Source organism: Primulina tabacum, chromosome 13 (genome assembly GCF_025594145.1).
Source record: "Primulina tabacum isolate GXHZ01 chromosome 13, ASM2559414v2, whole genome shotgun sequence".
NCBI lineage: Eukaryota > Viridiplantae > Streptophyta > Magnoliopsida > Lamiales > Gesneriaceae > Primulina > Primulina tabacum.
This window is the reverse complement of record NC_134562.1, coordinates 29363562-29375313: the sequence shown is the minus strand read 5'-3', so window position 1 is coordinate 29375313 and position 11752 is coordinate 29363562. Positions and strand designations below refer to the sequence as shown.

The window sequence follows — 11752 nt, the reverse complement described above, 5'->3', positions numbered from 1 at the left end:
CACATCGAGTATATTTAATGACATCAACTTCCACGCTTTCATTATCAATAATAGTGAATTCACAATGAACATGTAAAGATGTAATAGACAAGTAACCGCCTTTAAAATGTGATGGTATATGTTCATATCCCAGCAAATCGAGACATATATGTTGACATTCAGTAATTTTATGTGAATAATCTACTCCAATCACCGGCTTTCCGTCAATTTTAGACCCCTAATAACAGAAACATCTTGGAAGGTAATTGTACCCTCACCATATTTAAAGTGAAATTTATATGTCTCATGACACCATCGTTCAACGAGAGCAGTAATAAGATGATTATCATTTAAATGGAAGTCACATTGTAGAACACCATATAACATCATCTGACTTAAATATGCCAACACACAATTGTGTATATTATTTCCAAGTAATAACACTTAGATAAGATCATCTGAACGCTTAACTCACACAATATGATCAACAATTCAAAAGAAATCGTTGATGAGATATGCGTCGATTGCAAATACAAAACACCACGATCTTTCGGACCTCGATTAGCAGTCATCATGCAACAAATAACAAAAATCATAAATCAGTATTTAAAATATACTAATATTAAATAAATATAATAAAAATATCAACAATTAAAATATAATATAATACTAAATACGTTTTATATATATAAAAAAAATAAAGAAAAAATCAACGTTTTACCTTCTTCAAATTTGAAAATTGAAAATGAAATTTAAGCAGATGTTTGTAGTATGTTGCTGAACGTGAATTTTTAATGTGTTGCTCAACGTGAATAAAATGAGTATGAATCTCAACGAAATATATAAAGACACAAAACTTATTACATTTAAACTATATATATATATATATATACACACACACACACACACACCGATATAAATATTGAATCACGTCCACAAATAAATGGATCAGCAGACATAAAATCTGAACACTTGAATTTGCATTTGTCTACAAATTCGCAGCTGAACCAAAAAATTGATCCACAAGGCACTGCAATCGCAGCGTCCGATATCTCATAGACATGCGAGTTTGCATATATAAGCATGTTGCTTAAAAAAACACGTAATTAATTTAATTTTTTAAAGTGTTTATATATATATATATACAGAAGTGGTTGTGATGTCGATAAATATTGAATTTTTTATTTTCAAATAAAAGTGAAAGTCTAAAAGTCAAAAAAAAAAATTATAAGTTAAAATTCTTGTGGGTCATACATTTTTTTCAAAGCTCACGATAGCCACTTGGCTTATAAATTGTAAAGGTCGTCAAATATCAATTTTATTCTTATATGTATTGTGTTTTGACATTTTCAGTTCTGTCGTTTGTTGAATAAATTGTTGTTTTGTAATTATGTTTTTGATGATAAATTGTAGTCTCTTTTTTTTTCTAAAAGTTGCATAATTAAATTACTATAATCATTGTTAAATTTTAGTACTTTTATTGTAAACCACGAGAATTTTTTTAAACTAACTAATTATAAAATCAATAATTTAACTACATGATTTTGAGGAGAATGGCCAAAATTGATTGTCGTTGCATGGTTATAAGACCATAATTGATTCAACAAAATATATAAGACTAAAAATGTCACAACGCATAGATCTAAGATTAAAATTGACATTTTGTCATTTTATAAATTACAAAACAAAGAATATAGCAGAAGATATTTCATGAGCACACATACCTTCCACATTAAGCACCTAATACTTTTAAAATTCGACGTCCTATAGATTTTTGTCCTTGTTAAAAATTGGGTCGTAGTTGTTCGAATAAGTTTGTTCTTTTTCACTTTTGGTTTTCTTTTATCGAAGTATTGATATGATGTCGGACAACTTAGAGTCATCTCAGACTAGAAACCACCCAAGTTAAATGACCAAAACTCTTTTTTAACTAATAAAATAATCGGAAAACCAAAATTTATTATTTTACGGTAAAATTAACATAATGAGAACATACGAGCAACGAAAAATGAACCAAATACCAATGACTAACCTGCATCTCACAGATGAACAATCTCCCCCACCCGTTGGACGAAAATCCCGCACGATGGACACCTCATCCAACCCTCCAGCGCCACCGGCCTTCTCAAATTCTCATTCAACTTTTTATCAATTTGGTCTCATATTTTCTCAAATTTCAGTATTTAACGTACTAAAACTGAAATTTGACAAAATAAATTACTAAAATCATAAAAAAGAAACGTATTTGACCAAAATTACAGTTTTATATTAATTGATTGTATAATTTGAGCTTCAGTAACAAGCCGTCTCGTTGATTTTGTCAAACAGATTACGCTGCAAAGTCCAAACAAAAATTTTGAAAACGTCTAGAAAAATTCTTCCCAAAAAAATTATTTCCTCTCTAAAAATATATATATATATAATCAATTACTATTCTTTAACACAATAACCTGCAAAAAAAATCCATGTTTTTTCAAATATATATTTTTTATATTCTTGATGCAATGCCCTGCAATACAAGTTAGTTAAGACAATCTCGCTGAAAAAAATGTTGATAAAGAAAATCGAACTTATGTCAAGCGTTTGTCAAGCGTTTATCTATTTCATCAACTATGCACGAGAAGTCACTGTTACGTCCATATAGGACCCCAGAAGGGTTCATTGGATACCACCACTGTGGACATTACTCTCATCCATTCATATTTTGCCATGTATCAATGTTTTTTTTTTTAAAAATTTGACCAACCTGCTCAACCTTGGTTTCGTAAGTTCAAAATAGAATTTACTTCCCACGTGTCAATCATCGGCTGGTTCAAACAGTGCCCTTACAGCCAGCTTCGACCGAATCCCCGAGAAGTTATGTGACAAACTTTTTTTAAAATTAATCAAACCGACCACCCCTTGCAGTTCGGGCATGTCGACCGCCCCAAGTTCCCACCACATTCTTTTAAAATCAGAGCATTGCAATCTCTATGCGGGCAATAGCATGTTTAATAACCCATAACCGCCCCCTCGCAGAGTACGTCGCACCATTGCAAAAAGAAGGATCGGCCGACGAGCGGGGGTAAACTGATCCTCGAGCTTGAAGCGGATTTTTAGCGCTTGTGAGATGTTTTTTAAAAATTTATAAGTTTCAGCCAATAATAATTAAATAAAATGTTGGAATAAATGAGAGAACCTGGAAGGAAATGGTGTTGGGGAATCATTTAATAATACATGTTGAATTTTCAAATAGACTCGGTCTGTCTTCTCTCTCTCTCTCTCTCACACGGTTAAATCAGCACCATTAATCTGCTGTCCTCCGTACCATATTTCTCTTGAAAACTCGATCATCTCCATTTTCATTGCAGAAATTTTCATCCGCTTTCTCTCACTCGCGAGGAAGATGAAGTTCCCGTTGCTGATAATCTCTCTGCTGATCTTTGTCGTCAATCCAGCTCCGATTTCGGCGCATTTCTTCCCCAATATCACATCAATCCCGGCATCGTTGATCCCCAATGGCACAGGTTGGGATGCGTTTAACAATCTTGTGGGCTGCGGACATGGGATGAAAGTCGATGGGTTAGCTAAGCTCAAGAAATACTTCCAGTATTTTGGGTACCTTAATTCTTCTTACGCTGATTTCTCCGACGAATTCGACGACCCCTTCGAGTCCGCCGTCAAAATCTACCAGCTCAACTTCAACCTCGACACCACCGGAGTGATAGATGCGCCGACTTTGAAGTACATCGTGCAGCCACGATGCGGCAACCCCGATATGGTCAACGGGACTTCCACAATGCGTTTCGGGAAACCACCAAGCACAAATTCTACGATCCACACGATTGCCCATTACTCGTTCTTCCCCAACCGACCCCGCTGGCCGGCCAGCAAGAGTGAGCTCACGTACGCCTTCTCTCCGGAGAATCAGGTGCCGCCGAACGTCCAGAGCCTGTTCACACGCGCGTTCGACCGGTGGTCGGAGGTGACCACGTTGAGTTTCACGCAGATTACATCGTTCCGGCAGGCGGACATCAAGATCGGGTTCTTCAGCGGCGACCACGGCGACGGCGAGCCGTTCGACGGGGTCCTGGGCACGCTGGCGCACGCGTTCGCGCCGACGGTTGGGAGGCTGCATCTGGACAACGACGAGAACTGGGTGATCGACGGCGACTTCATCAACGCCGCCCCGCTGTCGGCGGTGGACCTCGAATCGGTGGCGGTTCACGAGATCGGGCATTTACTCGGGTTGGGTCACAGCTCGGTCGAAGAAGCGATAATGTACCCGAGTATTCCATCGGGTGTGAGGAAAGTGGAGCTAGCAAACGATGATATTACGGGTATTCAAGAGCTATACGGGTCGAACCCGAACTTCAATGGGTCGGGCCCTGTTTTGACTCCGCGACAGGATAGGGATTCCAATTCGGGTCATTCGTTGTCGGGTCGTGGGGTTCTCCTTATTGTTGTTGGATTATTTTCTTTATTATTTGTTTGATTTTTTAAAATATATTTTTTACTGTGGAGATAGCTATTATTTTTCCTATTGTTGTAATATTCGTATATATGTCGGAATTTTTATAATTGAAATCCTTCTTCATTTTTTGGGTTCAACTTTGCAAGTGCACTGCTCAAGCAGGATTAAAATTTAGAAAATGGCACATTTTTTAATGACAAAAACTTGTGTGAGACGATCTCACGGGTCGTATTTTGTGAGACGGATCTCTTATTTTGGTCATCCATGAAAAATTATTATTTTTTATGCTTAGAGTATTATTTTTTTATTGTGAATATCGTTAGTGTTGACCCGTCTCACGGATAAAGATTTGTGAGACCGTCTCACAAGAAACCTACTCGTTTTTAATATGTTTTCAAGAAATTTTTGCATAGCGAATAGTGACTAGTTTGATTAAATTATAAATCAATTTTCAAAATTTTCTTTTCTAAGGTGTTTGTCAGAAGTTTGGAGTCTGTTCGATTACAAAAACTGTTTTAAAAAACACATAAAAAAAAACTTCTTTGCAAGCTAAAATTTCTGGATATTGGATTTTTGTTATATTTTTATTTTTAAATTTAAATAAAAACATTTTTCAACATTTTTTCAATCTTCAAACACTTTTCCATTGTTTTTTAATAAGAACACTTTAAAACGCTGAACTTATTTCAACTTTTTAAAACTACAGTTTCTGCATTCAAAATTGCCCATAATTAGTTTTAGAAAAATTTTAATTTATTCAAACATACTAATGTTCTCTATTGTATCTTTAACCCTTTCTTTGTAGTTTTAAGAATTATCTAGAATATTTGGAAAGAGAGAAACAATCTAGTTGGTAAAATGTTCAACAAAACTTATTTTTATCATTAGATGATGATCATGATTTTAACCGTCGATTATAATTCACGAGTACTATAAAATAAGATATGGTCTTCATTTGTGATCACCAAGTTATCTACCAACTAATACAATTCATTGTCTTTCTCAAATTCTTTCAAGTTTCCTTAATATTTTGTTTAATAACTTTTGCACCCCAGATCATTTTTTAATTCTGAGGCGACTTTGCTAGTTTTAATAGCGGCAAAATTGAGGAGTTGAGGCCATAGCCCATATGTGAGCTTCAGAGGGCTGATTTTCATGAGAATGTTATTGATCAGTATTGATACAAGACAATATCAATAAAAATTCGCTCTGATTTCTCTCACTTTCTTAGCAAGGAAAACACATGAATTGTGAGTTTGGTTTGTTCGTGCACAGTTCAAATAGCCGATATGTAACGTCTCGAAAATTTGAAAGTCTACGGTAAACACATGCATGCAAGTTATTAAATTTCTTTGGTATTTTATTAAATTCTTTTAAAGTATAAAACGCATGTTTATTTTATTAATTGGCGTTTAATTATTTTTATGCATTCTATGCATAATTATTGCATGATAGAATTTATTTAATGAAATTTTAAAAGTTCATGCATTAGGGTTTCTAGATGCATTTCACGCCCGAACGAGGAACGGAGACCGGAGAATTTTAAGAAAAATTATTTTATTATACGATTTATTTTTATAAATTAATATGAGGTGTTTTTAAGTATGGTTTTTTTCAAAAATGAGAATTTTTAGGTATTTTTACCCGCAAGATTTTATTTTTAACGGCACGCAAATTTTATCGATTCGAGAGACTTTTTAAGGGTTCGGCTAATATTTTCAAAAATTTTCAACACGAAACATTTTTCGGGAGCACGTTTGGATTTAATGGGTCTACTTTTAGCTTGTTGGGTTTAAAACCTTTTTAAAACTTTTAAAATTCAAATTATGGCCCATAAAATAATATTTTACCTATATAATTAAGCTAGTAAGTATTGTTTAACCTAAACCTAAGAGTGTTCAGCCGACACCCTCCTACCCAGCTGCATTCCTCCCTCGAGTTCAGAGCTTTTCTTTGAAGAAAATCTTCTGTGGTCTCTTGTTCTTGCATTTTAAAAGTTTTAAAAGGGTTTTAAGCCCAACAAGCTTAAAAGTAGACTCATTAAATCCAAACGTGCTCCCGAAAAATGTTTCGTGATGAAAAATTTTGAAAATATTAGCCGAACCCTTAAAAAGTCTCACGAATCGATAAAATTTGCGTGCCGTTAAAAATAAAATCTTGCAGGTAAAAATACCTAAAAATTCTCATTTTTGAAAAAAATACACTTTAAAACACCTCATATTAATTTATAAAAATAAATCATATAATAAAATAATTTTTCTGAAAATTCTCCGGTCTCCGTTCCTCGTTCGAGCGTGAAATGCATCTAGAAACCCTAATGCATTAACTTTTAAAATTTCATGAAGTAAATTCTATCATGCAATAATTATGCATAGAATGCATAAGAATAATTAAACGCCAATTAATAAAATAAACATGCATTTTATGCTTTAAAAGAATTTAATAAAATACCAATGAAATATAATAACTTGCATGCATGTGGTTCTCGTGGACTTTCAAATTTTCGGGACGTTACACGACATGTTTCTCTTTTGATAAAATAAGAGATTCTTTTTTTCTAAACATTGCATCTTTACTTTCACTCAACTATTAACATTTGGTACCAGAGCCTCGAGGGGCCCGACTACCGTTGGAAGCAGCGGTCTTCAAAAATATGACGCTCGAAGGTTCATTTGTCCTTACAGATGCACAATGAAAGCACATTGAAGATCAAAAGCTGAAAGAAGGTGAAAATCTAACTATTTCGAGCATTGGATCGTTCAGTCCAGAAAACGATCGTTCGCACAGATACATTAAAGAACATATGGGACTCTATAAAGCAAAAATATCGAGGAACAACTCGAGTCAAGTGTTCCATGTTGCAAATATTTCGAAAGGAATTTGAAATACTCCATACGAAGGAAGGAGAATCAGTGAACGAGTATATTTTTCTCGGACTCTTACTATCGTAAATAAGATAAAAGTGAATGGTAAGAATAGAGGAGATGTTGATGTCATTCAAAGATTTTGAGATCCATGATTCCCAAATTTGATTATGTTGTGTGTTCAATTGAGGAGTCTAGGGATATAGACACCTTAACCATTGATGAGTTACAAAGTAGCCTGCTGGTACATGAACAACATATGAGGCATCATGCTAGAGAAGAACAAGCTCTGAAGATCACTCATGGAGATCAATCTAAAGGCAGGGGTCGACTATGGAAATTTTAGAGGATGAGGACGGAGACGAAACAGACAAAGCTTCGATAAAACCACAGTGGAATGTTACCACTATCATAAGCGTGGACATTTTCAATGGCGGTGTCCAAACAAGGAGGAAGCACATTATGCAGAAACTCAAGAAGAGATGTTGAAGGCACGCATAGACATGAACCAAGCCAGCAGTGAAGATTTATGGTTCTTTGACTTCAGATGCAACAATCATATGTGTGGAAGAAAAGAATATTTTTCATACTTAGATGAAAATCTCAGTGATTCAGTCAATCTTGGCAACAACTCTAGTATGACAGTATTAGGAAAAGGAAACGTCAGGCTACAAAATGGAATAACATATGTTATCACTGGAATTTTTTATGTACCGAAGTTAAAAAGTAATATATTAACAGTGTATTTGGCAATCATGATTTGGGATGATTTCATGGGATTTGGATTTCAAAATTCTATTTTTACTATTTAGCAACGTGATTCAAAAAAAAATTCGGATTTGTTTAAAATTTTATTGGATTTCAATGAGTATATCCAAATCCCATCAAATTTGATAAGATTTGGTGGGATTTTATCAAATTTGATGGGATTTGGATTTGAAAAACATACAATTACTTTTTTTTTTTAATCTAAATCTCATCAAATTTTATTTATGTTTAGATGATTTCTAAGGGTAACTTAGTAAAATTTTAAAATTCCAAATTCGAATCCTTTTTTCTCCAAACAAGAAATGGATTTGTAAATACCATTTTTAAATTTTAAACCAAACACCAAATGGAATTTGAAATATTTGAATTTCCAAATCCAAATCCAAAACCAAATTCATGTTTCGAAAGAACCAAACACACTGTAAGCATTGGACAATTCCAGGAAAAGGGATTTGCTATTTTGTTTCAACATGATCGGCGTTCGGTGTTTCACCATGTGAGACCCTTTAACTCCTAATCGTTATTACAATGCAATCTGATTAGGGTTAATTAATTACAACAGAAAACGAGTGAAAAGTTTCTTTACAATGAGCCCAAAATCGTGTTAACTATAATTATGATACTAAAAATAGTATATAATAAAGTCTCGTCTAAACATATCACATTAGAAAATATGTCCACACACAATCAAAAGCAACTACATACAACTCATATCCTCGGGACATGCCTCAGTATATATATACATATATACACTGGGATAGACCACTAAACTTCGACTCAGATGTGACTTCTTCCAGAAGTACCCTCTCCGGTCTCCTGATAACCTGGAGCACCTGTCATGGTCCACACACAAAGACAACAATAGGCCCCCTTGAGGATGAGAAAAGCTCCGTATGGAACAACCATAATATATACAACATGTGTCTACACAATGATATATGATATACAATGCATGCATGTCGTGGGGAATCATGTCAAATGCCCATCCACTGAGCATATATCAGAATCAATTGAATCGCTATCAAATCAATGCTCGAGCTGACGCACTGACCTCAATCAAGTATAAGGGATGATCGTAGCGTCGGCAAAGCACCATCAAATCTCAAATCTCAAATCTCAATCAATCAATCATCGGGGTCACAAATGACTATGTTTTAAGGGCCACAAAATGCCAAACATAGCATCGTGCTAACAAACTCCATAATCAAATCCAATTGATGTAAAGGTATCCAAGGATCATAGCTCAACGTGCATGTCATGTATCAATTTATGAATAAAATGATGTGTGTTAACAAAAATTTATGTTATACATCGATATCCAATCATGAATGTCATGTATGCCACCTCAACTCAACAAATAAGGCATATATAAACATATTCTCAGTCAAATCAATCAAACGTATATAATATGACAGATACATATCGTATTTTACTCGCTAACAACATAACTCAATTCTTTTTCTCCAGTCAATGTAGGTTTAAAATTTCAGTATAGAAACACTATCTACATAGTCAACATCTTCATTTCACTCAATGAATTCAATGAAAATCAACAATTTCAAGTTCCAAAAATTCTTGAAATTTCGAAAATTCATATCAAATTGAAATCATAACATAATTCAATTCCAACTTTGTAAAGTAATTTCTTGTCAGTAATTTTATCGCATATATTGAATTCAACTTCAAATACATAATATTTCAGTGATTCAAGAAATAAAGATGCTAAAACCAAAAGAAACTTACCTCAAAAGGAACGCTCTCGACGCGAGGATTTCGAATATATAATTAGTTTCGAGTTTTAACAACGTTTCGAGGTAGATTCGGTGAATTCCAATCTTTTTCCTTCGAATTTCAAAGAAAATGAACGAATCTTGTCTGAAATTTCATTCTTATCGACATTTAAATACTGGTGTGCGCGTTGTGGCGGTCAAGTAATGGCGCCCTAGCGCGCTGAGCTCTGCCTGGAGCGGTTGTATCCTGCCGCGCTGGGGCGGTCAAGTATTTGAGCCCTAGCACGCCGGGTTCTGTCTAACATGTGTTTCACTGCCGCGCTGGGGCGGTCAAACTATGGTGCCCTAGCGCGCCATGTTCTGTCCGGAATGCTAGGTGTTGAATGAGCAAAAGTGGTCAACATGAAAGTTGTAGATCTATGTCTTAGATTTCATTTACCACTGATTTCACTCAATTTGGATATCAGACGCGAGAGTTATGCTCATTTTTCTAAAATGTGTCAGTGCAAGAACTGCAATGCACACGATACACTTCGGGATGATTTTACCCCTATTTCCAAATGGATTTGGACAAAAATCAAAACATAAAGGTTCCAGATCTATATATTAGTTTTTTAATGAAATTGGTTTCATTTCATTTGAAATAATGCTCAGATACTTATGTTGAAAATCGGAACATGTGTCACTTTTCTATTGTGGTTTAGCATATTCGTCAAACACAAATAAAAAACTACTACAATTATTCATTAACAAAACATATTTTCTCTAACAACATGACAATCTCATGAATTATCGATAATCAAAGTATGATTTACGATAATACAATACACAGTCTTTACACACCACGAGAAAAGTTTGATTATGGATATAAAGATGACTGAAATAACGTGTTTGTGCTACATACTATATCACAGCCATGCCAAATCTGTTTGTTTCAAAAAAAATTCTGAGGATTTGGGGCAGCTTTGGCATTGCAGATATGGACACTTGAGTTTTATAGGATTGGAAAGTCTAAAACAAAAGTACATGGTAAATGATTTACCTTCACTAAAGTCTCCTTGGAAAGCAAAAACGAGAATCATTTTCAAAGAAAGGCGTGTGAAGAGCTTCACAAACTCTTTAACTAGTCCATGCTGATATTTGTAGACAAATTAACTTAGTTCCAACAACAACAAAAAGGTAGATGCTTACTTTTACAAATGATTTTAGTAGAAAAACATGGGTTTTGTTTTTGACAAAATAATAGAAGCCTTTGATGCTTTCCAAAGATCTAAGGTTCGTGTTGAAAAAGAGACAAACACATCCATTTGAGGCTTATGCACTGATCGAGGAAAAGAGTTTACATCACAAGAATTTAATAACTTTTTTGATGTGAATGGTATACAGAGATAATTGATAGCCGCATACGCCCTACAACAAAATGAGGTCGCGGAGCACAAAAACAGAACCATTATGGACATAGTATGGAGTATGTTTTCAGAAACGAAAGTTCCCAAAACTTTCTGGCCTGATGAAGTAAATTGGACTGTGTATTTCTTGCATCCAAGTCCAACAATGGCTGTACAAAATAAGACTCCAGAAGAAGCTTGGTGTGGCATCGAACCTTTTGATTCATATTTCAGAGTTTTTAGTTGTATCTCGTACGTTCATGTATCGGTTAGCAAAAGAATTAAGTTAGCTGATAAAAGCATGAATTGTGTTATGCTGGGAGTTACCGAGGAATCCAAGGCTTACAGACTTTATGATCATACCTCACAAAAGATCATAAAAACTCGGGTTTTTGTGTTTGAGGAAGACAAGAGCTAGGATTGCGATAAGAAGCATGAAGAAGCAATTGGGTGCATTTTTGAATGAGGTGATCAAGAGGAGGAAGCTGATGTTTTTTATAATGGCAAAGAAAGAAATAAATATGTCCATGATACAGAAGAAGATGCGGAGAACATTTCTTCTCTCTCTTT

At 34.6% G+C, this 11752-nt stretch overlaps 1 protein-coding gene across 1 annotated transcript; it reads left to right on the top strand.

The window, feature by feature from the left end:
• The first annotated feature begins 3121 nt into the window (after window positions 1-3121).
• Window positions 3122-4569, top strand: LOC142523129 (metalloendoproteinase 2-MMP-like). Its single transcript, XM_075626776.1, has one exon. It carries the CDS (start codon window positions 3365-3367, stop codon window positions 4451-4453), a length of 1089 nt encoding a protein of 362 aa, XP_075482891.1. The 5' UTR covers window positions 3122-3364; the 3' UTR covers window positions 4454-4569.
• The last annotated feature ends 7183 nt before the right edge of the window (window positions 4570-11752 follow it).